We start from the raw sequence: 27992 nt of genomic DNA, 5'->3' as shown, positions 1-27992 counted from the left end.
GTGCAATGGCACGATCTCGGCTCACCGCAGCCTCCGCCTCCTGGGTTCAGGCAATTCTCCTGCCTCAGCCTCCTGAGTAGCTGGGATTACAGGCACGCGCCACCATGCCCAGCTAATTTTTTGTATTTTTAGTAGAGACGGGGTTTCACCATGTTGACCAGGATGGTCTCGATCTCTTGACCTCGTGATCCACCCGCCTCAGCCTCCCAAAGTGCTGGGATTACAGGCTTGAGCCACCGCGCCCGGCTACAAAACATTTTTTAAAAATTAGGCACGGTGGCATGTGCCTGTAGTCTCAGCTACACAGGAGGCTGAGGCAAGAGGATTGCTGGAGCCCAAAAGGTGGAGCCTGCAGTGAGCCATGCTTGTGCCACTGCACTCCAGCCTGGGTGACAGAGTGAGACCCTGTCTCTCAAAAAAAAAGAATTCAGAGTAGAGAAAGGTATGAATTGTAAGTTCAAGCATGCCATGTCCCAAATTTCCTTCACAAGTGTTGATGCACGCCCCAAGAAATCTGTATTCATTTTCCAGTGCTGCCTTAACAAAGTACCCTAAACTGTGTGGCTTCAACCACAGAGGTTTATTCTCACAGTTCTGCAGGCCAGGAGTCTGAAATCAAGGGATTTTTATTGTTTGTTTTTCCTGTGAAGGCTGTGAGGGAGGGTCTGTCCCAGGTCTCGCTCCTGGATTCTCAGAGCTTCCAGAGTTCCTTGGCTTGTAGGTGGTCTTCTGTCTCTGTCTTGACATTGTCTTCCCTTGGTAGGTGTCTTTGTCCACACATCCCCTTTTTATAAGGACACCAGGCACACGGGATTAGGATTTACCCTCATTACCTCAGCTTAGCTTGATCACATGTGAAGAGCCTACTTCCAAATAAGGTCGCATCTACAGACCCTGCGGTGCAGGGCTTCAGCGTCTTTCGGGGAGACACAGGACAATGCATAACGCTATAGATTTGCAGATATTTTTAGTTTGAGTTTCTGGGTTTTATTTTTCATTTTTCGCATCAGATGGGTGATATGATGATACCATAACAAGTTTTGAGGAGGGCGCATATCATAAAATAGCATGAAAACCCAATGGTCATACTTAGGTGTTGATTTTTTAATTTTACTTTTAGTTTTTCTTGAGGCATGGTCTTGCTCCATTACTCCGGCTGGAGGGCAATGGTGCAAACATGGCTCTGCATCCTCAACCTCCTGGGCTCCAGCCATCTTCCCACCTCAGCCTCCCAAAGTGCTAGGATTATTGGAATGAGACACTACCCTCAGCTGTTCTCTATTTTTTGTTTGTACGTTGTTCTTTTTACTCAAAAATACACCTTTGCAGCTGGGCATGCTGGCTCATTCCTGTACTCCTCAGCACTTTGGGAGGCCGAGGCAGGTGGATCACTTGAGGTCAGGAGTTCAAGACCAGCCTGGCCAACATGGTGTAATGCCTTCTCTACTAAAAATCAAAAATCAGCTGGATGTGGTGGTACGTGCCTGTAATCCCAGTGACTCGGGAAGCTTAGGCAGGAGAACCACTTGAACCTTGGAGGCGGAGGTTGCAGTGAGCCAAGTTCATAATACTGCACTCTAGACTGGGTGTCCGAGCGAGACTCTGACTCAAAAAAAAAAAAAAAAGAAAATACACATACATATATGTACACATACACACTTAATACACACACACACATACACCTCGGCAATCTTTTTATATATCAGCATTTGCTGGAACAATTTAAATTCTATAGTAGATTTCATTTAGATTAATACAATCTAAATACTATGCTATTAAGTTCTACAACTAAAGAAAATAGGCAATGCATTTAAAAGATTCAAAGTTCGAAACCTATGAAAGAGTATAGAACTGAGTCTCCCATATGGCAGCAGTGGTATCTGTGTTTCTTGAAATTAAAGTGAGGGCAGATATGGTGGCTCATGCCTGTAATCCCAGCACTTTGGGAGGCAGTCAGGTGGCTCTCCTGAGGTCAGGAGTTTGAGAGCAGCCTGACCAACATGGTGAAACCCCATCTCTACTAAAAACACAAAAAGAAGCCAGATGTGGTGGTGAGCCCCTGTAACCCTATCTACTTGGGAAGCTGAGGCAGGAGACCTGCTTGAACCTGGGGGCAGAGGTTGCAGTTAGCCAAGATCATGCAGCCTCACTCCAGCCTGGGCAACAGAGCTAGACTCCATCTCAAAAAAGAAAAAAAATATATAAATGAATTAACATTAAAGAAAATGAAGGATTTGGGTCTTTGGCTGCGTGGGCCACATTTCAGGTGTTCCACAGCTGCAGATGGTCCTCAAACATGGTCCTCATTGCAAAAAGTTCTATTGGTTGGTGCTGGTGCCGCCTTAAAGCTGCTCTCCCTCCTCTCCTGAGAGCCAACCGCTGTTAGGGTTTTTTTGGTGATTCCTTTCCGAGATGATCTATGCACACAATCAGCACGTGGAGTTAATATATCTACCTAAAAAAAAAAATCGGTGTACCCCGTGTAGTGCAAATGACCATGTAAAATTCCATGGAATGGAATGTATTCAGCTAGTTTCATAATGAAGTGCTCTTGAGTTTTTACCAGATTTCCTCTCTTAGAATTATTCTGTGGTGAACACCATTCTCTCTGCAGAGTACATTCTTAACAGTGGAATTCCCTGGCCACAAGGTTTATATGTTTTTCTCTTTTCTTTTCTTTACTTTCTCTCCCTCCATCTATTCCCTTTTTTTCTTTCCCTATCTCTTTTCTTCCCTTTCCCCATCTCTTTTCTTCCCTTTCCCCTCTCTCTTCCCCCCCTTTTTTTCTCACCCACTTTCTTTTCTTTCACAAGTTCTTCTATGCAATTGGATGATTCTAGATGACTGCAGCCTTGAACCCCTGAGCCCAAGTGATCCTCTTGCTTCAGCCTCCCAAGTAGCTGGGGCTAAGGCCTGTGCCATCATGCCCTTCCATGTTTTTCTTTTATTTTTGTGGAGATGCATCTTACTGTGTTGTGCAGGCTCATTTTCATCTTAGTACGTGCTTTTCAAGGGTTCTTACCCAAGGGTACCTGGATAGGACTTAGTCACTTGAAGCCCTTGTCGTTGTGTTAAAGTTTTGTGTCTGTTTCCTCCATCCTGGGGAGAAGATTTAAAACTTCTATCCCCTTTTCAAGCAGAACAGTGACTTCAAAAAGTGAACAAATGTTGGGAGGTGAGGTGGGAGGATCACATGAAGTCAGGAACTTGGGAGCAGGCTGGCCAAGAAGGTGTAACCCTGTCTCTACCAAAAATACAAAACTTAGCTGGGCGTGGTTGTGCACGTCTGTGGGCCCAGCTTCTCAGGAGGCTGAGGCAGGCGGATTGCTTGAATCTGGAAGGTACAGGTTGCAGTGAGTCAAGATCGCAGCACTGCACTCCGGCCAGTGTACAAATAGCACCTTTAGCCTTGATCCCGCTAGGCATGACCACTGGGCACGTTCAGCAGTGGTTCACCCGATTCTGCCTCAATTTGCAGTGTCTTCTCAGAAGGCTGGAGTGGAGCATCTGAAGCCAGGGCTGGATATCTTGCTTCATAAATACTCTCTCCATTTCCGCCTGGGTGGGGAGAAGATCTGTGTCAGGGGAGAGCTCGGGTTCAACTTAAAATCCCTGGGCCCAGGGGTTTGAGGCTTGGGTTCAGCCTTAAAGTTTGAGGGATTTATGGTTGATGTGGGAAGTGTTCTGTTTGGCACTTCCTACCCCGGTGTGTGGGGGTTGGTCCTGGGTTGCCTGGAGAGCCCCAGTTTTCACCCACTGACCTGACGCATTTGTGACTAGTGTTCTCTTTAACTGCAAAGTGTGGTTTGGGAGGGAAATTCTGTGCTCACCCTGTTCACCTGCACCCTGAGGAAGCTCTGAGAGCACCACACAGCCTCTGATACACACCGGAGAAAGCCGGCACTACGATGTGCCTGCCAGCAAGAAGAGCTGCGAGCATCTACATCCACATGTAGACATATTTGTACACATACATTCAGATACACACATCCATATATATACACGTCTTTACACACAGCTGCACACACGTCTGTATACACACATACACATGCCTACATATAGACACATCCATGTACGTCACTGTACACACATCCATATCCACACATTCATACACACATATCTGTATTTCCATATATCTGTATACATAAAAATCTACACACATTCATGTACAGATACATCTGTATACAGATGCATACACATTCATACACACATCTGCACACGTCAGTGGGGATCAGGGAAACATAGTATTAAGTAGTGACGGTCTGGCAATAGCGAGTATTGTTTTGACATCTTTTGGGTGAACTGACCAGCTAGTGGCTATCAGAGGGGTGTGTATGCAGGTTGGTGGGGTCATCAAACATGGTATTTATAGTTGCTCATGGCTTTTCTAGAGGATCTCCCATGTGGGGCCTTGGAGTGTAGTGAGCTGTCCCCGTGGCCCACCTGCCAGTGTCTGCACCAGTGACCAACAAAGTTCTGGCTTCACAGGCCTCAAGGACTTTGGATTGTACTGTAAGAAATGCTAGTGTGCCATCATTGGATGTGTCTGGTCACCATGTGGAGATCCGTTGCCAGCGGCAGGTTGGGAGCGGGGAGAGCCGGCAGGATGTTGCAGTCAGACAGCCTCGATGACCAGGGCTGGAGCTGGTGCGCAGCAGAGATGGCAGATGGGGTTGACTAAACACACTCCATAGTGATGGTCGACAGAGTTCCTGATAGATCCAACGAGGGGGTTGTCAATGAGAGGAGAGGAGTCCTTTGTGTTTATGTCTGAGTTTATAACACAGGTTTCTAATTTTGAGAAATCCAGAGTTTACAAAATTGGGGAAGGGCTGGGCATAGTGGTTCACCCCTGTAATCTCAGCACTTTGGGAGGCCAAGGCGGGCGGATCACTTGGGCTCAGGAGTTTGAGACCAGCCTCGCCAACAAGGTGAAATCCTGTCTCTACTAAAAATACAAAAATTAGCTGGGCACTGTGGTGTGCATCTGTCATCCCAGCTACTTGGGAGGCTGAGGCAGGAGAATCACTTGAACCCAGGAGACGAAGGTTGCATTGAACCAGGATCTCTCCACTGCACTCCAGCCTGGGTGACAGAGTGAGACTCTATCTCAAGAAAAATAAAAAACCGGGGAAGGATCGGCATACAAAGCCATTAGTTGGGCTGTCTCCTGCCCTCTCTCCAGTCCCAGCTTGTGTGATCGTGGCTGGGCTTGCTGGCCAAGCCTGTCATTCCAGGTGACACCAAGGCCTTTACAGGACTAGAGACCTGCAGCCACCCATGGTCGGCAAGGCTGAGTGTTTCCAGGACCAGCTGGAGATGAAACTGGTCATGGGGTCAGCCCTGTCATCTTTACAGGGAAACTCACGCAGCAGGTGGGCAGCAAGCTGGCCTCTCTGCATCGCTAAGCCATCTGCTGAGTGACCAAGCCCATCTGACAGGTAGGCTATGAAACCCCTTGTGCCCCATCTCCCCTGTGGCCAGGCTAGGGTGTGGGCCAAATGCCTCCTGATGGTCCTCATCAGCCCAGCCTCTCAGTATCAACAACCCATCTAAGGACAGATGTAGGCTCAGTGTGAGCCCCCAGAACCTCCCCAACCTCCAACTGCCCCCACAAACCTTAAAATAGCAGTTTTAGGGAAGTTTTTATTCTCACTCACGGTCAGAAACACATGTAACATTTTGACCTAAAATACACAGGGCATTTAAAACACACACCCAGGCTGAGCAGGTGCTGGCCCTGTGCCAGCGCCAGGGTGGTGGTGCCTGGGTGTGCCGCTTATGTGTTCTGAAAGATTCCAAGGTAAGGACAGGAGCTGAGGCTGGGGGCACTTGGAGCAGTGGCTGTTGACCACCTCATGTGGGTGTTTGGGAGTCATAACAGCTGGCCCATTTCCACCTGTGTGGTCTGGATGACCTTTAGTGTTGCAGAAGCAGAAGCTTCAGAAGGTGAAATTTACCCAACAACCCATGATGTGTGGTTAATTCTTTTGTCATCTGTCCTATTTGATTTTGTTTCATTCTCTTTTTTTTGAGACAGTCTCACAGTGTTGCTGGGACTGGATGCAATGGTGCAATCTTGGCTCACCACAGCCTCTGTCTCCTGGGTTCAAGTGATTTTCCTGCCTCAGCCTCCTGAGTAGCTGAGATTACAGGTGCCCACCACCACACCTGGTTATTTATTTTGTATTTTTGTAGAGACAGGCTTTCACTGTGTGGCCAGGCTGGTTTCGAACTTCTGACCTCAGGAAATCTGCCTGCCTTGGCAACCCAAAGTGCTGGGATTACAGGCATGAGCCACTCTGCCCAGCCTCATTCTACTTTATTCTTGGGCCAAGCACAGTGTCCCACGTCTATAATCCCAGAACTTTGGGAAGCCAAGGCAGGAGGATTACTCGAGTCCAGGAGTTCAAGACCAGCCTGGACAACATAGTGAGACCCGTTTCTAAAATATATGTACACACACGCACATTAGTCAAGGTGGTGGCACAAGTCTGTAGTTCCAGCTACTTGGGAGGCTGAGGTGGGAGGATCAACTGAGCCTCGGAGGTCAAGGCTGCAGTGAGCCTTAATCAGGTCTGTCTGTGGGCTGTTGTGCAGGGCACAGGTGTTGACTCTAAAATGAGCCCCCCAACCCCAAGGCCCCTGGTGTATCCCAAGTCCCCTCTTTGCCTGGGGCTGGGGGTGTTCGTCCCTGGGGGCTGACCCTTTCTCCTGCCTGCTCTCTGTCTCAGCAGCCCTGCTGGAAAGGAAGGAGGATGGACGCTGGGCGGCCACACTGGGTGCCAAGCTCTTCGTTCCAGGACTGACGGGGCTGTGTCCCTTAGCCTGCTGCAGCAGCGAGGCCGGCTCTGGACCAACTCCCTGAGGATCCAGTGCAGCCTCCTGGGTAAGGCACTGCATGCCTGGCTGTGGGGCAGGTGGAGGTGGCAGGGCCTGCCCTGTTTCTTGAGGCTGTGGCTCTGCAGGCTAAGATATGCTGTCACCACAGGATTTTCCATTAGTCATTCTGTGAGCTCTGAGTAGGACTTAGTACCTGCTCATTTAAAAAAAAAAGGTGTGTCTGCTGAGGGGACATTCATCCATCTCTTAAGACCTCCCCAAGAACAGGTTCTAATGGAGTGACAGGTGAAGCAGACCACAGGGCTGGGAGGACACGGCTGAGTCCAGGCTGGACTGGGCCCTCCTCCTCTTGGAGCCCTGGTGGAGGGCTGCCTGGCAGAGGAGGGCAGGGGTCCGTTGATCGATCTTCACAGCTCAGGCAAAGCAGCCAGCACACCAGTGCAGCACCGGTCAGAGGCTGCCGACAGACAGTGGCTTAGATGGCGCCTACCAGCTGGAGCTGGGCCACAAGCTCCACAGCACACAGATCCCGGCCTTCAGCCACAAGGTGGGTGCCCAGGCCAGGTGGGACATCCAGAGAGAGCGCCAGAGTCTGGCAAGGTGATCTGAGTACCCTGAGCTCATTCCTAAAGCGATGAACTTGCTCCCAATAGCATAGCCACATAGGAGTGGATCCAGGGCTGGCACTTCAGCCTCAGTCTTATGTCTATTCATCCAGGGTTGCTTCAGCTCAGGAGGCAGAGGTTGCAATGAGCCAAGTTGGTGCCACTGTACTCTAGCCTGGGCAACAGAGTGAGATCTTATCTCTAAAAAAAAAAAAGGCCAGGCGCAGTGGCTCATGCTTGTTGTTACAGCACTTTGGGATGCTGAGGTGGATAGATCATGAGGTCAGGAGTTCAAGGCCAGCCTGGCCAAGATGGTGAAACCCTATCTGTCTCTACTAAAAATACAAAAATTAGCCAGGCATAGTGGCGGGCATCTGTAATCCCACTTCTCCGGAGGCTGAGGCAGGAGAATCGCTTGAACTGGAGGTGAGTTATGGGAAGCACTGGGATGAGAGCAGCAACAAGAGGCATCTCTGTGTCAGCCAGACCTTCAAGAATGACTCGGGACCCACCCTGAGCAATTACTTCATGGAGGTAAGCCCGGCCACTGCAGCAGAGCCGTGCCGTGTGATTCCAGCGTGGACGGCGGGATCTAAGGGACCCCTCATGGCCCTCTGGCCCTGGCTGCAAGGATGCAGGCAGGTAGAACTCAGCCTTGGTGACTTTCCCTTTTGCATCTCCAACCCCACGTCCCCAGAAGTAAGAAACGCTTGTCACAGTGCCAAGGACTGGAAGGAGGGCTTGGGAAAGATTTTCAACTGTAAAAATGCATTTTGGAAACAGCAGTTCACTTAATTTTTCCCAGAGCAGGGGTTCTTTTGCTGAGTTAGGAATCACGGTGTGCTCAGCAGCTGAACAGGTGGTAGTTCTTCTATAGCACACATTTAACCTTATACATACTTTTTTTTCTTTTCACATCCAGTCCTGCAAATGGTGGTGGCTTTTTTTTTTTTTTTTTTTTTCTCTCGCTGTGTCACCAGGCTGGAGTGCAGTGGCATGATCTCAGCTCACTGCAACCTCTGCCTCCCGTATTCAAGTGATTCTCCTGCCTCAGCCTCCCAAGTAGCTGGGACCACAGGCATGCACCACAATGCTTGGCTCATTTTTGTATTTTAGAAGAGATAGGGTTTCACCATTTTGGCCAGATGGTCTTGATCTCTTGACCTTGTGATCCACTGGCCTCAGCCTCCAAAAGTGCTGGGATTATAAGTGTGAGCCACGGTGCCTGACCTAACCTTTTTTTCATGGGCTTCTGTCTTATTCTTACAAGGTCTCCAAGCTAATATTCCTTATGCTTGCTGCCTCAGTTTCTTAAGTCTTCTGCCTGCTTTCTTTTAGTGTACAGCCTTGTTTCTGTGACGCTTACTGCCACAGGGTCTCTTTCTGGTTCCACGATGAGCTCTTTGTGGCCATGTGGTCATTAAATGCTCACAACGGCTGCCTCGACTGTCCTCCTGGCAGGACTAGGAACTTCTGGCCTCTCCACCATCTGGGGCTAAGACCTTGCCCCATGCCAGGGTAGGTGTCCCTCTGACTGGCTATTGAATGTCACCTCTATATCCTCTCTGCTGTGCCAGAGTCCCATGGCCACCCACAGGGCAGTGAATTTGAAGGGGAGTGCTCCATGACTCGGCCCACTGTGCTGTTCACAGCTGTCATTGACTCCAGTGAGAGAAAGCAGGAGTGTCGGCACAGGGAAGGAGGCCAGGGCGGAGTCCAGGGGGAACCAGGGCCAGCACCCAGTGTCCTCTCCCAGTCCAGCGCCTTCACATGGGAGGCACTTGGCTGTCCCAGCACTATGTCACCCAGGGTGTTTAGTGGGGCTGCCTAATTGGCAGGTGCCGCTTGGCTCAGAGCACACTGTCAGACTCCCAGGAGGCAAGCAGGGGTTCAGCATAAACCCCGTTTGTGCAAACAGTTCAGGTACAGAGAGCCTCGTATCACTTCTAGGAGTGGTGGAAACCCTCCCCCAATCCAAGTTCCCAGACAACTTATGAGCAGGCCATGCAGAGGCGGCCTGGGTTTGCTCTAACAACTCGCCTGCAATCTTCAGTGTTTTCTACTCTATTTCTTTTCCCCCACTTCCCCCACCAATTTAATCCCAGGAATAGGCCCTATCTCCTCAAGGCCTGGGCTGGGCCTCTGAGCTCCCCAGCGGCCTCATGTTGGGTGGTGGCTGCCTGTTGCAGGGCCCCTGGCCACAATGAAGAACGCCTTCCTGAAAGTGATGCTGCGGCCCCTGGAGGAGGTGTGGCGGGAGTAGGCAGAGGAGGCCATGTGGTGGCTACAGGCCTGGGTGTCTGGGATGCCAGGCAACTGGGGTCCCAGGCCCGTTAGGGTGGCCCAGGGGGCCGTGAAAGGCACCCTGGAGCTGGAAAGTGAGGGCAAGGATGGGGCGTGGCTGGCAGTTGAGACAGCTCTCTGTCCCCTCCCTCTCCAGGTGGCTCACCAGATGCTGTCCAGGGCTGAGGCCACATTCTCATGGGCACTGAAGAGGCTCTGAAAACCCCTGCTGGACCTATATGACCTCGTAACCAGGTAATGCAGGGTTGGGAGTGGCGCATCCGGCATTCCTGCCACATATCAGGCACAATGCTGAATGCTTCGACACGCTCTGACTCACTGACTCCTCTGACCGCCCTGCACAGAGGCTGCTTCACTCCCCATTTCACAGGAGAGAAAGCTGGGGTTTCTTCCTTACTCCACAGAGACCTCATGAGCATGGTCCCAGTGCAGGCAGGACTTTAGGAGCTGCTGCAGAGGGCCACAGTGGGCCAGGCTGACCCCTGCCTTCAGGAAGCTCAGTTTTACTCAGAGACAGACACGAAGCATGAAAAATCTACAGCAGGGTGTGCACCGCTCCCTGCAGAGAGCCTGAGAGTCACCTCTTAAGCAGGCCATTCTTCTGTCATATTTCCTTTTGTTTTGTAATCTTTTTTTTTTTTTTTTTTTTTTAGATGGAGTCTCACTCTGTCTCAGTGGTGTGATCTCAGCTCCATTGCAGCCTCTGCCTCCATGTTCAACTGATTCTCCTGCCTCAACCCTGTGAGTTGCTGGGATTACAGGTGTGTGCACTACTATACCTGGCTAATTTTTTGCATTTTTAGTAGAGACAGGGTTTTGCCACTCCAGGCTGGTGTCAAACTCCTGACCTTTAGTGATGCAACTCCTTTGGTATTCCAAAGTGTTGGGACTATACGCATGAGCCACCACTCCTGGCCTGTTTTGTAATCTTTTAAACACATAAAAGCCCTTCTTTCTTGCAGGCTGTGCAGAAGAGGACCACAGGCTGGGTGTGGCCCACTGCCCATCATTTAACACTACTGAGCCATACATTAGGTGGCAAATGCTAGAGAAGGAACATTGTTGAGATGGTGGGCAGAGGAACTTATGGTGTGGCCATGCCAGCATTGAGAAGGTACAGGTTAAGCAAGAGCCATGGGGCCAGTGTGGGAACAGAGCTGCAGGTGGGGGCACCACTGCACAGAGGCCTGGGAGAGAGATGTGCCTGGCCTGTTTTTGAGAGGGAGTCTCGTGCTCCGTCACCATGACTGGAGTGCTGGGGTGTGATCTCAGCTCACTGCAACCTCTGTCAAATTCAAGTGATTCTCCTGCCTCAGTCTCCCAAGTAGCTGGGATTACAAGCATTCATCACCATACCTGGCTAATTTTTGTGTTTTTAGTAGAGACGGGGTTTCATTATATTTGCCAGGCTGGTCTCAGAATCCTGGGCTCCAGAGACTCGGTGCTGGGATTACAGGCATGAGCCACCTTGCCTGGCCTGTATGAATAGCAAGGTGGTGGGGCTGATGTAACTGGGAGGGACTGGGAGGTCCCAAGGCTGGGGTGGTGAAGGGAGGACTCTGGCTTCTGCTCTGACCTAGGAAGGATGTGATCACCCTTTCACTTCAAAAGTCCCCTTTGGTCCCTGTTTTGAGAACAGTGGGGTGGTGGATAGAAGTGGGAACCCAGTCTAGAGCAGGAGCCTGGGGACCAAACATGCTTTTCCCTCACAGCCATGAGGCCCACCGGGAACCAGGCTCCAGGCAAGGGGGCCACCCCTTCTTCCATGCTGGTGGCCTTGCAGAGGATCTGGACTCCAGCTCTGCCTCTTACTGGGATTCCTCTGCATCAGCTCTGTGTGCCTCAGTTTCCCCAGCTGCAGAATAGGGGCCAAATCCGCATCATGGGGAAAAGGCTCCATGTAACACAAATTTCTGCTCCTGCCATCTTGCAGTCAGAATGTAGGCTGAGGAGGGGAAGAGCTCCCAGGGCGGGGCTTTGGCTTGGTTGAAGAATCACCTGTCTGGTTATTCGCCTACCTGGTGAGAGGGATCTGGTGGGAATGCCAAAAAAAAAAAAAAAAATGGATTCAACTGGCAGTGAGGGTGTTGAAGCTGCTTCATGCCCCCAGCTGCAGGGCCTCTGAGCTCCCTAAAAGTTAAGTGAGGCTACCTGTCCCTCCCTCTCACTGGCCCATCAACAACAGAGTGTGCAATGTTCCTCTTCCCACTCCGCCCCCACCTGAGCCAAGATCTTCCTAATGATTCGGATCTCACAGGCTTGACCCTACTCTACATATTGAGAAAGTTCCAGTCCTCCCCTCAACTGTAGAAACTTCCTAGACTTGGTTGGGCACACTGGCTCATGCCTGTAATCTCAGCACTTGGGGCAGATCACTTGAGGTTGGGAGTTCGAGCCAGCCTGGCCAACATGGTGAAACCCTGACTCTACTAAAAATTCAAAAATTAGCCAGGCATGGCAGTGAGTGCACATAGTTCCAGCTACTCTGGAGGCTGAGACAGGGGAATCACTTAAACCCAGGGGGCAGAGGTCGCAGGTAGTGGAGATCGTACCACTATACCCGAGTTTGGGAAACAGAATGAGATTCTGTCTCAAAAACCAAAGCAATTTCCTACACCTTCCAGCTCCTGTCCTTGGCATCCCCACACACAGGCCCTATGCTGCCCAAGACCCGGGGGGCAGATCAGACATGACATCAGACATCTGTGTCCTCAAAATAGGGCAGCTTGTTTCTGTCCAAGCCTCAGCCATCACCTCTACTGTCATTCGAGCCTCTGTCATTCATTTTCCTAGAACAAGGACAGCCCCTCCCCGCGAGGCAACCCAATGCTCTCTATGGTAGGCCTCTTCCTGTGGACCTGTGAGCTCCCCCTCTGCAGCCAAAAGCAGCAAGGCTCGGCTAGGCATAGCGACTTGTCGTGTGTGTTCCCTCTAGGAACTACTTAGTGGTGGTGACACTGCCACTGCTGCCTCGGGGGGATGAGCCCCTGGACATGGCCTGGGTGACCAGCTACCTGGTGGTGTAGAAGCTGCTGCGGCCACTCTCAGAGGTGTCCAAGTCCAACATGCTCTCGTGTTCTACCAGCTCAGATGCCGCCTGCTGCATGGTCTCTGAGAGTTTGAGTCCTGCCCCAAGCTGTGCCACCCTCCTCCCTGGGAGCCCCCTGCTCCATGGGCACAGCAGCAGACCATGCAGGGGCAGGTACTGTGGGAGCACATGGAAGCCTAGAGGCTTGTGGCATCACAGTGCCAGGCCCAGAGCTTATTGGACTTCCCAAGGTCTTATGGGACTAGAGCTGAGGCTTTACATCCTGCTTTTCTCCAGATTATGAGGCCTGGCCCAGCAGTGCAGCCAAGGGTGGTGCTGGGATGACCGGCTCTGGGCTCCTGGGGAGCTTGCATGTGGCTCAGGTGAGTCTGCTAACCTCTGTGAACTCGGCTTCCTCCGCTGTGAAATGCAGGTAATCACGTGGCTCACTCACATGGGTAATGGGCATGTACAGTTCTTAATGCACGAGGGAGCCCCTCATGTCCATGGGGAGCCACGGTACCCAAGCTTGGCAAGGAGCAGTTTATCTGTGTGGGACTCACAGGGAGGCCTACGGCTCCCTAGAAGCAGGGGTGTAGTCAGGTCTAAGCAGCACGCTGATCTTTTAGAAAACAGCCTGGTCTTCAAGTTCTGTGTGTGTCACCATGGGCTGCTCTGTGACCTCAGTTCTGACAGCTGACCACGGTGCTGGTAGTGCCTCCCTTGGCATGCTGTCACTGGCCAACAGGTGTCTGGCTGTGCACGATGGATGGTGCTTTCCCGCCATGGTCACGAGCACCCCCAAGGCACCGCTCAGGGGCCGCGCTGGCTGGACTGGTCACACTTGCTCTCTTCCCTACCCTGAAGAGGGCAGGTCTGCAGGACACCACTGTCATGTTTGAGGGAGCCATGGGCCATCCACTTAAACAGTCAATGCTTTTTTCTCCGCTGCCCAGTAGCTTCCTTGAGATTAAATGGATGACTGGTATGATTTTTGAGACTAGATCTCACTCTGTTGTCATGGTTGGAGTGCAGTGGTTCGATCTCGGCTCCCTGCACCCTTGACCACCTGGGTTCAAGTAATCCTCCTGCGTCAGCCCCGCCAAGTGTTGGGATGGCTTAGCGCCACCATGCCTGGCCGATGTGTGAAATTTAAGTGCTCCATTCAGTGGCTTCTAGTTTATTCAGAGCGGTGCATGCCTCACCACAATCGATTTTATAATGTTTTTATCATCCTCAGCTGAAACCCTGCAGCTGCCAGCCTGCCTGCTGTGTCCAAGGCTGTGCCTGCTGTGGACATCTGATGTAAACAGAGGTATGACTGTGGCCTCTGAGCCAGGCTTTGTTACTTAGCACAGCAGTTTTGTAGCGGTTCTGGGGACTCCATTCCTTGTTAGGGCTGAATTGGTCCATAGCCCTTCAGCTCATGTCATCCTGAAGCAGGTGAGGGATCGCTAGGCCGCTGGCTGCTGGCCTCAGGGCAGGTTAAGCCGGGGCTCTAGGCATTGGGGTGCCCAGCAGGCATTGGGCTCCCACTGTGGTGGGTGGAGCTGGCTCCACTCACCCTGCCTTTGTGGCTGCTTCTCCCCAGACCATGCCCTGGTTGCCCGGGCCCAGCATATGGTGACTTTCGACAGCCAGGTGTGGGACCTCAGCACCCAGTGTGGCAGCATCCTGCTGGTCCAAGACTTTGCTCACAACACATTCTCCCTGCTGCTGAGTTGGACGGATTCGGGGCTCACGGCCCTGATTGTGGAGCTGAACCACGTGACCGTCATCTTCTACCCCAGCTTGCAGGTGAGGAGGAGAGACCCGAGCTTCCCCCAGAGACCTGTGCCTGTGGCAGGTTGCCTGGGGAGATGGCCCTTTCAAACTTGTCCCCTGGCTGTGGGTCAGCCCTCCTGCCTACCCCATCTGGTCCGCAGGCCTACAGCCTGTACAACTCTTCCCTGCCAGGGGAGAGCTGTCCAGACCTCCAGCTGCTTCTTGCCATGAAAAGGAGGGACGTCCCCAGGATTGAGCTGGCCAGTGAGGATGGGTTCTCCATCTCCTGTGACATGCCCACTGGCCTCTGCAGCCTGACTCTAGGCCTCTGGCACCACGGTGAGTCTGGGCCCTGGCAGAGTTGGCCCCACCACCAAGATCGTTTTCGGGATGCACCATTCTCAGCTTCCAGTGTGACAGGTCCCTGGGCTGTGGTTGAGATGATGGCACTGAGGTCCAGGGCTTTCTGCCCCCATCCCTGGGATATGTGGCTCCAAGGTGGATTGGCCTTTCTGTGGTCCCTCTGCCAAGGAACATAAAGGGTGGGCCTGGATTCTGGCCACACAAGCTGGGGACGGGGTGGGGGGGACACATGCTGTCCTTAGACCCTGTGCTTTCTCTCCCGCCTTTGATGAGTGTATGGAGCAGAGCCCATACAGGTGGCAGGATTCTACCGCTTCTAATGTGCCTCAGGTTTGTCTCTCATACAGGTCCCCAGGCTCTCAGGACCTTCTCAGCTTCCCTCCTCCCCACAGGCATATCCACTGGCCTTCTGGGCACCAAAGACTATAAAGCAGGCAATGAGCTGATGTTGCCAGATGGCTCTGTGGCCTGCAGCCTGGAGGAGCTCAGCCTGGCAGGTGAGCAGGTGCACCTGCCCTTCCTCTCTCTGGGTGAGGCTCTTGAGGGCTGCTGGCTCTGCAGAGGTCTTTACAGACCCAGGGTTGGGGGAGTCTACTGCTGAGGCCTAAGTCTTGTGTCTGTCCTACCAGGTGGATGGTGACTATAGGGCCACTGAGAAGACTCAGCAGACCTGCCCAGCCTTCTTCCAGGACCCGGGCTCCAGCTTGGGGAACTGCTTCTGGGTGGCAAGTATGAGCCTGGGCCCTGGGACACAGAAAGCCCCTTCCCCAGTCTACCCTGGGGAGTGGGATGCAGGAGGGGCCTAAGCTAGAGAGAGTGGGTGGCCCTGATTTCAGGTGGACCCTGCACCATTCCTCAGCCTTTGTTTGCCAGACCCCTGTGGCACTGGAGAGCTCCAGCTTGCCTGCACTCTGGCGGCTGCCTACATTCACCTGTGTGCCCACGGCTTCATGTCCCTGGCCCCTCCTCCACAGGGCTGTAGGCTGCCCAGCTGGCTGGCACTCTGCCCCCTGTCTGGTATCTGCCTTCCAGCCGGAGGGAAAACCCATCTCTCTCTCTTGCCAGGGAGGACAAATAATTGGCATTCAAGGAGCTAAGAGTCAAAACAAAACATTACAGTCCCCTCCAAATCTCCTGTTTGTTAGAGGGAATATCTCCCTCATGGATGGCTTAGCACCCTCTGTTTGGTGAAGCATGACTTCTTGCTCTATTAGTTCACATAAGAGCAGTTTATTTATAAAGAGCCTGGCCCCTCCTCTCTCTCTTTGCACCCCCTACTATTTCTGCCATGATCGTAAGCTTCCCGAGGTATCACCAGAAGCTTTGCTTCTACAGCCTGTGGAACGGTGAGTTAATTATATCTTTTATTTATGAACTGTCCAGGCTGGAGTGTAGAGGCACAATTTTGCCTCATTTCAACTTCCACCTCCCAGGTTCAAGCAATACTCCTACATCAGCCTCCCAAAAATACAGTCAGGTATTTTTGTAGAGATGGTGTTTTGCCATGTTGGCCAGGCTGGTCATGAATTCCTGACCTCTGGTGATCCACCTGCCTCGGCCTCCCAAAGTGCTGGGATGACAGGCATGAGCCACCATGCTCAGCCTCACTAGGGATTTGGATGTACACTCCCATTTAGAGAAAATGCTCAGCCCCTGTTTTTCCTCTGCTCTCATAGTGCAAAAATCATCTGCCTTCTGTGAGCAAATGTGTGGGGGTTTGTCCCCACTACCAGTGTGGACCTCTATTTCAGTTCTAACAGTAGCTACCTTGAGATTCTTTAGCCCATGCTGCATATGATTGCTACAGCCAAAGCCCCACTAAAAGGGCATACAGGTCAGTATCAACAACAGGAGTGGACTTCCAAGAGCTACAGATGCCAGAATTCATGGCTGCCATTCATAGACATTTAAAACTTAATCAGTTGGAAAATATGACAAAGGGAGGATCCAACATGTCTCAAAGAAATTCCAGGCTAACTGTGGTGGCTCATCCCTGTAATCCTAGCACTTGGGAGGCCAAGATGAGTGGATCACCTAAGGTCAGGAGTTTGAGACCAATCTGGCCAACGTGGTGAAAACCCATCTCTACTAAAAATACAAAAATTAGCCAGGAATGGTGATATGTGCCTTTAATTCCAGCTACTTGGGAGGCTGAGGCAGGAGAAATGCTTGAAACCAGAAGGTAGAGGTGGCTGTGAGCCAAGATCTTGCCACTGCACTCCAGGCTGGTGACAGAATGAGAGTCTCAATAAAAATTCCAGAATAAAAATAGAGACAGCACCCAGGACCCTTTAGAGTCAGGAGGCACACTCCCCAATACAATAAATCCATCCAAACACAATTGCAAAAAAGACAAAGAACAGGTCCTAAAAGCTACTGAGAAGGGTGGAAAGAAGGAAGAACATGTTGACAATTGCTTTCCCACCCGCAGCAACAGAAGACAGTGGAGTAAGAGAAAGTAAGCATGAGGTTACAGATGATCACCAGCTCAACTATTACTGAATGAAATAACCTCTCAGCACCGATCTGTCTAGAGATGTCTTTACCACAAATGGACACTTACTGTCTGTGTCTGCTCTCCTGCTACAGTGGCAGAGTATCTGCAAGGGAGACCACATATTTGCTCTCCGAAAGACTCAACTGAGCTCAAAAGTAGGCCAGGTACAGTGGCTTACGCTTGTATTTCTAGCACTCTTGGAGGCTGAGGTGAGATGGCTTGAACCCGGGAGGTCAAGGCTACAGTGAGCCATGATCACACTCCTGGCTGCATGACAGAGTGAGGCCTTGTCTCACAAAACAAAACCTCCAAAGTAAAAAATGGGAAATAATGCATGAACAATGTTTTCACTCCCAATCATAGAGAAACAAGGTAGTGCTACACACCTGAGCTCCGGTGAGTTCCGGCACGGGTTGGTGAGTTGCAAGGATTCCGCAGCATAAAGCATTAGTTGAACATCCAAATGGCCAGGTTGTAATTTCAGCATCCACTGATGAGTGCATTATAAAAAGCACTGTCCTAGTGCCAAAAAGGTGGTGGCTGATGAGAAAAAAGTGAGGCTCAGGGGCAGGAATCAAGGTCACGGCCTACCAACCAGATCCTCTTGGGAAGCAGCATTCGACTCATAAAGTGCCAAGACAGGAGATGGTGTCGCTCCGGTGGAAGCTTGGACAATCTGGAATCAAGCAGAAGCACTCATTGTTCTGACCGTGTAAATACAAAACCGTCAGCTACTACAGCGATTAACAGAACATCTGGGATGACAGGCAACTCAGAAGATTTACAGCCACAGGGTAACTCTGTTTTTTGAGACAGAGTCTTGCTCTCTCACTCAGGCTGAAGTGCAGTGGAGCAATCTCAGCTCACTGCAACCTTCTCCTCCCGGGTTCCAGCAATTCTCCTACCTCAGCCTCCTGAGGAGCTGGGATTACAGCCATGTGCCACCACGTCCCGCTAATTTTTTTGTGTTTTTAGTGGAGACGGGGTTGCACCATGTTGGCCAGGATGGTCTCAAACGTCGGACCTCATGATCCATCTGCCTTGGCCTCCCAATGTGCTGGGATTACAGGTGGGAGCCACCGTGTCTGGCCAGCTTTACCTGTTTTAAATCAAGGGCTAAATTCTTCCCCTCTCTTGGATACCAGTGAAGTATTTAAGAAAAGCACTCACCAATTACAGTTAACATTTGAAGGACAAATTTAAAGGTGGTTATAAGTTACAAAATAAAGGCGTCTTATGAACTCTCATAAGAAAAAAAGAATATTAAGACACTTTTTGCTATCTTTGCTTATCTTGCTCCATCCTCCAGGCTGGAGTACAGTGTTGCAGCCTCCCAAGTAGTTGGGATTACAGGCGTCCACCACCATGTTTTTGTCTTTTTAGTAGAGACGGGCTTTCACCATGTTGGCCAGGCTGGTCTCAAACTTCTGAGCTCATGTGATCCTTCCACCTATCACCTGACCAGAGAAATTAAGACATTCTCAGATAAACAAAAGCTGAGACAGTTCATTACATTGGGACCTGTCGTGCAAGAAATGCTAAAGGGAGTTCTTCAAGTCAAACAAAAAGATGCTAGGTGGACATTTGAAGCCACATATAAAGACCTGTATTATTGAAATTTTGATTCACATCTCTGATTTTAATTATTTTACTGGATTTAAAAGAGGCGTAACCATAAGCCTATGTTAAATATGTAATTTATTTTAAAAAATTAGGCATGGTGGCGTGCACCTGTAGTCTCGGCTATGGAGGATCACTTCAGTCCAGGGGCTTCAGGTTACAATGAGCTATGACAGTGATACTGCACTCCAGCCTGGGTGACAGAGTGAGACCCTCTCTCTAAAATATAGATATACTTTGTAATGAAAACATAGGACGGGGTAGAGGTGTCGAGGAGTTGAATATTTGGTATGTGATTGAACTTACTAGTTTAAAATCAATTGCCATATCTTCAGGATGTATTACGTAATCCTCATGGTAATTACAAAGAAAATATCTATAGAATGTACACAAAAGGAAGTAAGAAGGGATTCTAAGTGTATCACGCAAAAAAAAAAAATATATATATATATATATATATATATATATATATATTAAACACAAAGGCAGGCAGAAGGAAGGAAATGAGAAAGAAAATAAACCATAAGCCATGCAGAAAACAATCCACAGAGTGGCACCTAAAAGCCCCGTAAATGGTGTCCTGGAGTCCTCCCAGAACAACTGCTCACCTTAGTCCCTGGCTGTGGGCCTCATGGCACAGTCACCCACCAGGCTATTGAGTTTCATCAGATGATAATCTTTAAAAGTGCAAATTATTTCCACAATCTAAAGACAGTAAGAGACTTACACATAGGATGACAAAAAAGATACTCCAAGGAAATGGTAACTGAGAAAAGGAGGGAGGAGCTAGATTAATCTCAGACTAAGTAGACTTAAGGTCAGAAGCTGTTGTGAGAGATAACAACAGTCCATTCACCAAAAAGATGCAACAGTTATAAAGGTATGTGCAACGCACCTCAGAGCTCCTAAATATACGACTCAAACGCTGACAGAATGAAAGAAGAAACAGTTCTATGAAACTTGTAGGAAACTTCAACATCTCGCTTCCCCCCCCACCCCCAGACAGAATCTTGATTTCCCAGGCTAGAGTGCAGCTGCAACCTCCTGAATTCAAGTGATTCTCGTGCCTCAGCCTCAGAGTAGCTGGGATTACAGGTGTATGCTACCATGCCCAGCTATTTTTAGTAGAGACAGGGATTCACCACATTGGCCAGGCTGATCTTGAACTCCTGACCTCAAGCGATCCACCCACCTTGGCCTCCCAAAGTGCTGGGATTACAGGCATGAGCCTCTGTGCCTGGCCCAATAATTGACTTTCAATAATGGATACAACACCCAGACAGACGATAAAGAAGGAAACAGAGAGCTTGAATGATACTACAGACAAATTGGACCTACCAGACACACACAGATGAGTTCACCCAAGAGCAGAATACACATTCTTCAAAGTACGTGTGGAACGTTCTCTGGGAAAGGTCATACATTAGGCCTGAAAGCAAGATTTAATACATTTTAAAGGACTGAATTCATAACGGCAGAATGAAAACTGGAATATTCACAAATCTATGGGAACTCGACAACAACTATGAATCAAAGAAAAATAAGGAAAATTATAAAGTATTTTGAGACAAAATAATGTATCAAATCTGTGGGATGCAGCAAAAGCAGTGCTATGAGGGAAATTTATAGCTGTACATGCTTACATTAAAAAAAAAAAAAAAAACTGGCTCTAGGTAGTGGCTCACATCTGTAATCCCAGCACTCTGGGAGGCCGAGACAGTCAGATAACCTGATGTCAGGAGTTCAAGACCAGCCTGGCTAACATGGGCACCCCATCTTTACTAAAATCATAAAATTAGCCAGGGGTGGTGGCAAGCACCTGTAATCTCAGCTACTTGGGAGGCTGAGGCAGGAGAATCATTTGAACCCATGAGGAGGAGGTTGCAGTGAGCCAAGATTGTACCACTACACTCCGGCTTGGGAGAAACAGCTAGACTCCATTTCCCCCCACCCCCCCACACACAAAAGCAGCAGTAGCCAGGCATAGTGACACTGTTCTATAATCCCATCTACTTGGAAGGCTGAGGCCAGGAGATTGCTTGAACCCAGGAGTTTGAGACTAACTCAGCAAGTAGCAAGACCCTCTCTCAAATAAAAGAAAAAGGAAAAAGCTCTCAAACCGCAATCCTAACTTTGTACCTTAAGTTTTTAGGAAGAGAAGAACAGCCTAAACCCAAAGTAGGACAAGGAAGGCAATACTTAAGGTTATAACAGAAATAAATGAAATAGAAGATGAATCAGTGACCAAAAACTTGACAAGAAAGTACAAGAACAGATGGCTTCATGGGTGACTTGTACCAAACATTTACAGAATCAATACCAATCCTACTCATCTTCTTCCAAATTACGGAGGCAAGAATACCTCCAAACTCATTCTGTGAGGCCAGCATTACTGATACCAAAGACAGACAAAGCAGAAGAAGAAAACACACCACAATTCCTGATCAATACAGATGCAAAAGTGCTCAAGAAATTACTAATGAGAATTCAACAGCATCATAGAAAGATTACATAACATGATCAAATAAGAATGTATTCCTGGAATGGAAAGGTGGTTACCATGTAAACATTAGGGTAAGATACCACATTAACAGAATGAAGGAAAGAAAACACATGATAATTTGTTTCAATTAGTACAGGAAAAGCGGTTAATGAAGTTGAATATCCTTTCATGATTAAAAACATACTGACTAGAAATTAAAACAACCTCAACCTAATAAAAGTCATATGAACAACCTCCAGCTAGTATCATTCTCAATGATGAGACACAAAGTTTTCCAAGAGGAGGAATAAAAATAGTGATGCCTGCTTTCATAATACTGGAAATCCTAGCCAGAGCTACTAAGAAAGAAAGAAAAAAGAAAAGGCATCAAAACTGGAAAGGAAGAAGTGAAATTTTCTCTGTTAACAAATGACATGAACTTCTTTGTAGAAAATCCTGAAGGCTGCACAAAATAAACTGTTAGAACTAATAATTTGTTCAAGATTCAGAATTATGAAATCAACACACAGGAGTCAGTTGCATTTCTACACACTAACAGTCGATGATCCAAGAAGGAAATTAAGAAAACAGTTCCTGCTGGCTTGGTTGTGGAAGCCTAGTCCCAGCTACTTGGGAGGCTGAGGTAGGAAAATCCCTTGAGCCTGGGAGGTCAATTCTGTCAGTTTTTATAACGATTATGCCTGTGAATAGCCAACGTACCCTAGCCTGGGCAATATAGTGAGATACTATCTTAAAAAAAAAAAAAAAAAAAAAAGTCAGTTTACAATAGCATCAAAAAGAATAAAACAGGAATAAACTCAAGCAGGAGGCAAAGACTTTGGAAGGATTTTGAGTTCCAGAGACTGGTTGTGTAACAAATGCAAAGGCATCTCGTACTTATGTATTATAAGGCTTAGTTTCCTTAAGATGTCAATATGACTCAAAGTGATCTACAGGTTTAGTTTAATTGCTCTCAATATCTCAGTGACTTTTTTTCTTCAATTATAGAAAAATCCATCCTTATAAATTGTGTGAAGTTTATATACAATTTCAAGAGATCCCAAATGGCCAAAGCAATCTTGAAAAAGTAACAAAGTTGGAAGTCTTTTATTTCTCAATTTCAAAATGTATTATTAAAAGCTACAGTGGGCTGGGCATGGTGGCTCAAGCCTGTAATCCCAGCACTTTGGGAGGCCAAGGTGGGCAGATCACAAGATCAAGCGATCAAGACCATCCTGGCCAAGATGATGAAACCTCATCTCTACTAAAAATACAAAAATTAGCCAGGTGTGGTGGCACACGCCTGTGGTCCCAGCTACTCAGGAGGCTGAGGCAGAAGAATCCCTTGAACCCAGGAGGCAGAGGTTGCAGTGAGCCGAGATTGCGCCACTGCACTCCAGCCTGGTGACAGAGCAAGACTCTCTCTCAGAAAAAGAAAAAAAAAAGAAAGCAAGTTACAGTGGTCAAAAGTGTGGTATGACGGTAAAGACAGAGAGAGAGACCGGTGGAATGGAATACAGAGTGCAAAAGAAAACCCTTACACATATGGTCAAATGAGTTCAATAAAGATGCCAAGATTTTTCAATCAGGGAAGGAATAGTCTTTCAACAAATGGTGTGGGAAAACTAGATATCCACATGCAAAAGAATGAAGTTAAAGCCTTACCTTATATCATGTTAAAAACAAACAAACAAACAAAAAACACCTCAATAATGAATCAAAGACCCAAGTGTAAGATCTGAAGCTGTACAATTCTTGCTTTTTTGAGACAGAGTCTCACTCTGACACTGAGGCTGGAGTGCAGTGGCGTGATCTTGGCTAACTGCAACCTCCGGCTCCCGGGTTCAAGCAGTTCTCTGCCTCAGCCTGCCAAGTAGCTGGGATTACAGGTGCCCATCACCACACCTAGATAATTTTTGTATTTTTAGTAGAGACAGGGCATCTTGGTCAGGCTGGTCTTGAACACCTGACCTCATGATTCACCCCCTTTGGCCTCCCAATGTGCTGGGATTATAGGTGGGAGCCACTGTTCCCAGCTGATGACTCTTAAAACATAGAAGGAGAGCTTCCTTTGGCAATGATTTCTTGCATATGACACCAAAGGCCCAAACAACAAAAGGAAAAGTAGACAAATTGGATTGCTTCAAAGAATACTATTAACAGAGTAAAAAGGCAACCTGCAGAATGATAGGACAGAGGTGCAAATTACGTGTGACTGAGTTCCCATCTAGAATAGATAAATCACTCTCACAATGCAACAACAAAACCCAACTAAGGCAGTTCAAAGATGCGCAAAGGATGTGAATAGACAGTCCACCAAATAAGAGATGCAAATGGCCGTTCGGCACATAAAAAGATGCTCACCATTACTATTAGGGAAACAAACCAAAACCATGGGGAGAGGCTGGGCATGGTGGCTCACGCCTGTAATCCCAGCACTCTGAAAGGCTGAGGTGGGCAGATCACTTGAGGTCAGGAGTTTGAGACAAGCCTGGCAGACATAGTAACACCATGTCTCTACTAAAAATAGAAAAATTAGCTGGGTGTGGTGCTATGTGCCTGAAGTCCCAGATGCTCAGGAGGCTGAGGCAGGAGAATTTCTTGAACCTGGGAGGTGGAGGTTGCAGTGAGCCAAGATTGCACCACTGCACTGCAGCCTGGGTGACAGAGCGAGACTCCACCTCAAAAAAAGAAACATAAGAAGACCTACATGGAGAGGCCACCTCAGACTCATTAAGATTACCGTAATCCATACAGAAAATAAAGTGTTATCGAGGATGCTGAGTGGTTGGCAGCCTTGCGTACTCTTACTGGGAGTTTAAAATGGAGCTGTAGCTATGGAAAAGTGTTTAAACTTTTCATCAAAAAGTTAAAAACAGGCCAGGCGTGGTGGCACACACTTGTAATCCCAGCACGTTGCGAGGCCGGGGCAGGAGGCTAGGAGTTGAGGCCAGGAGCCCAAGACCAGTCTGGCCAACATGGTGAAACGCATCTCTACTAAAAACACGAAAACTCACCAGGCGTGGTGGTGTAGGCCTGTAATCCCAGCTACTCGGGAGGCTGAGGGGTAAGAATCACTTGAACCCAGGAGGCAGAGGTTGCAGAGAGCCAAGATTGCACCACTGCATTCCACCCTGGGTGACAGAGTGAGAGACTGTCTCAAAACAGAGGATTACCATGTAATCCAGCATTTCCACTTCTGGGTATGTACCCCCTGCAATTCAAAGGGCTGCACACATTTATACACTGATGTTCATAGCAGCGTTGTTGAGAGCAAATTCTGACATGTGTGAGAAATCATATTGTTTGCTGAGAAATCCTATTGAGGTCAGCAGCAAGAAATATCAAGTCAGCCCCCCAAAGCGGAAAACTGCCCCCAAAGCAGCAAACTGCTCAAAGCATTATAAAACAGCATCCAATATAATTATGTCTCATGCCAGATGAATGAGTTCTTTGAACACAGGATGTGTGACCCTTTCCTTTGTTCCCTCGTAAAAAGCATTTTCTAGTTCATCTTTAACCTATAGTAAACACACACTAGCTGCCTGGTTAGTTTACCTTTAACCAGTGAAAGAACACAGAGCATCTGCTTGTAAAACTTGTCACTGGAAAGTCAAGAATAAATACATAGGTCAGAGTCTGGTCTGGACTCTCAGCTGGAAATGCTGTGAAACCCCTGGTGCTCCACTCTGAACCCACCTTTTGCTATCTCTGTGTCTGTTTCTTAATTCCTTCAGTGCCGCATGACTGGGGTTCTCCAAGGCTGAGCTGGCCTCAGCACAGCGTTATTCATAGGAGCTGCAAGATAGCAGCAACGCAAGTGCCCACCAATGGATAAACAAATGTGCTCTCTCCATACAGTCAAACATTATTCAGCCTTAAAAAGGAAGGAAATTCTGATGCATGCTAGCACACAGATGAACCTTGAGGATGTTATGCAAAGTGAAATAAGCCAGTCACAAAAAGAGAAATACTGTATGATTCCACTTATGGGAAGGATCTAGAGTAATCAGATTCACAGAGACAGAAAGTAGAGTGGTGGCAGCCAGAAGCTGGGAGAGCCAGTAATGGCTTATTGAATGGGGACAGAGTTTCAGTTCAGCAGGATTTAGTGAGTTTCAGAGTTTGGATGCACAAAAATATGAATGTACTTACACTGGTGTACTTTAAATGGTTGTGGTAGATTTTTTGTGTTTTACCACATTGAAAATTTTTGGCATTGGAAATGTGTGTTTATTGAGCACCTCCATGCTGGGCATGATGATAGGATTATGGACACTGTAGTTATAAAAAACACTCTTAGGGAGGTACAATTCTAAGTGTAAACACTAGCACAGACAGACAATAATAGATACAGACCTACAGGACTCAGATAGTAGACAGAGATCATAGATTTCAGCAGGGAACCAGAAATTATTAAAATTACTAATCACTAAATTTATAGTGTAGTAATTTAGGCAATCAGCTAATTTACTAATTACTGAAAATTACATACTGAAAAAGAACCAGAATGTAGTAGAAAGAGATGGCAGAAAAGGCCACCTAAAGCTCATCTTTTAGATATTGTTCTTAGCAAATGAGGGATAGAAGGGCACTTCCTGGCTAGGCATGGTGGCTCATGCCTGTAGTCTCAGCCACTTAGGAGGCTGAGGCAGGGAAGCCAGTTGAATCCAGCAGGCAGAGGTTGCAGGGAGCTGATACTGTGCCACTGCACTCCAGCCTGGGCAACAGAGCAAGACTCCATCTCAAAAAAAAAAAAAAATAGCAGGATGCGATGGCTCACACCCATAATCTCAGCACTTTGGGAAGCCAAGGCGGGTGGATCACTAGAGGACAAGAGTTGGAAACCAGCCTGGCCATACCCTGTCTCTAATAAAGATAGAAAAATTAGCTGGGTGTGGTGGCAGGCATCTGTAATCTCAGCTGCTCAGGAGGCTGAGGCAGAATTGCCTGATCCTGGAGACAGAGGTTGCAGTGAGCCACTGCACTCCAGCCTGGGTGACAGGGTGAGACTCCATCTCAAAAAAATTAAATTAATCCCATCTTTTAAACAGTTCTCCTAGCAGATGAGGGATACAAGAGCGCTTCCTTACCGTGGTAGCTCTGAGTGTCCAGTCTGTGCCCTTGACCACCACACCTAATGGGGAAACCGTAGAGCAGCCTCCACTGCAAGCTGTACTGAAGATCTCACCCACACAGTGAGAGTTCCCTTTAGCCTGCACTTTGGGTTGCACGCATCCCGAGCTCTCAATGCATCATGTGCTAAGCTTCCACCCTCCCCTGGGCTGGGAAGTATGTCTTGGTCTTCTTTCTCCAGGGTGCTGGTGGCAGAGGCTGACATGGAGTGAGTGCTCCATAGACGCTTGTTCAGTTTCCTAGGAACTCAGCAAGCTGGGCCTAACACCACTGCCTGCAAAGGCCTGGCAGGTGTAGGGACTCATCGACCCCTGCCTGCTGCTCTTACAGAAAGAGGAGAGAAAAATGGGTGGGAGTGGATGGAGAGTTGTCCTTTTAGTAATGAGGGCCAGGAGCTGTAACAGGGGCCCCAACATAATTGATCTCAGGAAACAGCAGGGGCCCCTCTCCTCTGGGGCCCATCACCTGGCCTTACTTCTCTTCTCACTTCTTTTCAGATTGAGATTTCATCTAAGCCAGCACTAGGCTGCCAAAGACTTCAAACTCCTTCACCTTCTACTCTAATTCCAGCTCCTTGACAAGGGCAAGATTCTTGCCTGGGACAGAATAACCAGCATGGAATGCCAGGAAACTCAAAATCACACATTCCTCAAATGCGGGGAAGAAGGGCTGTTTGCCATTGTGCTCAAAATACTTCTGAGGACATGAAACTCTCCCACCGGCCTGGGTAATTCTCCCCTTTCCACTGTAATCCAAGAGACAGCATGGCCAGCGAGTCTCAGCGCTGCAGAGAGAGCTCTACCGGCTCCTGTTCATGCCCAAGGTATTTATTAACTTATTCAACAGCCATGTGGGAAGCACTGCTTCAGAACGCTGACTGTGCTCAGGGGGACACAAAGTCAGGTTCTCAGCTGCCTGGTCCTGGCTTTCCCTGCCTGACCCAGGGGTCTCCTGAGGCAGGAGCTTTTATGAGGGGAACTGATAGCTCTTCAGAAGCCTGATAGAGAACTGCAATCTGGGGTAGACACACAAGGACTGAAGGCTTTCAAGGGCCTCTGTTTCGGTAGGGGCACCTGTGAACTAAGGCTCCCATGCTAGAGCATTCAAAGTTTTTCTACTTTCTTTTGGAACATAACTTTTCCTTTGAGTTTTCAACTGAAGAATAAACCTACCAGAATCCAAGAATGTGTATCTGGATTGCTGGGGCTGATCAACTCAGGAGATGGGGAGATGTGGGCATTTATGTAATCTTCTCACCGATAGGGGGAGCCCTCTTTAGGCTGAGCATTTGGTAGTAGATTGCAGGGTCCAGATTCCAGAGCAAAGGGCCAGGTGTCAGCCACAGGGACT

At 48.6% G+C, this 27992-nt stretch overlaps 2 protein-coding genes and 1 pseudogene across 27 annotated transcripts in view; 1 reads left to right on the top strand and 2 right to left on the bottom strand.

Annotated features, from left to right (window-relative positions):
• LOC104650444 (uncharacterized) overlaps nt 1–27992 on the top strand; it is an 88550-nt gene that overhangs the window by 47906 nt on the left and 12652 nt on the right. For 6 of the 22 annotated variants that reach the window (XM_074394183.1, XM_074394186.1, XM_074394179.1 and 3 more), the window contains 5 exons: nt 6735–9986; nt 10406–10513; nt 13078–14095; nt 14372–14577; nt 14706–15247. In XM_074394183.1, coding sequence (XP_074250284.1) covers nt 14002–14095; nt 14372–14577; nt 14706–15083 — 678 coding nt within the window. In that variant the 5' untranslated portion in view covers nt 6735–9986; nt 10406–10513; nt 13078–14001 and the 3' untranslated portion in view covers nt 15084–15247. The other 16 variants (XM_074394187.1, XM_074394178.1, XM_074394191.1 and 13 more) reach the window with 15 other exon arrangements.
• The window catches only part of LOC141583666 (phospholipid phosphatase 2-like), a 40550-nt gene continuing 12890 nt past the window's right edge, over nt 333–27992 (bottom strand). For 2 of the 5 annotated variants that reach the window (XR_012516422.1, XM_074394198.1), the window contains 2 exons: nt 20363–20453; nt 10380–18861 (listed from right to left, as the gene is read on the bottom strand). Coding sequence is in view for 4 of the 5 variants with exons in the window: in XM_074394198.1 (XP_074250299.1) it covers nt 20441–20453 (13 nt within the window). In the remaining variant the exon portion in view is untranslated. Of the gene's footprint in view, nt 3559–10379; nt 18862–20362; nt 20454–27992 lie in introns of those variants that run through there. The other 3 variants (XM_074394200.1, XM_074394199.1, XM_074394201.1) reach the window with 3 other exon arrangements.
• On the bottom strand, nt 1005–1101 carry LOC141583827 (small nucleolar RNA U13; annotated as a pseudogene).

Source organism: Saimiri boliviensis, chromosome 2 (assembly GCF_048565385.1).
Source record: "Saimiri boliviensis isolate mSaiBol1 chromosome 2, mSaiBol1.pri, whole genome shotgun sequence".
Taxonomy (NCBI): Eukaryota; Metazoa; Chordata; class Mammalia; order Primates; family Cebidae; genus Saimiri; species Saimiri boliviensis.
The sequence above is the reverse complement of the archived record's forward strand: the minus strand, read 5'-3'. Positions and strand labels throughout refer to the sequence as shown.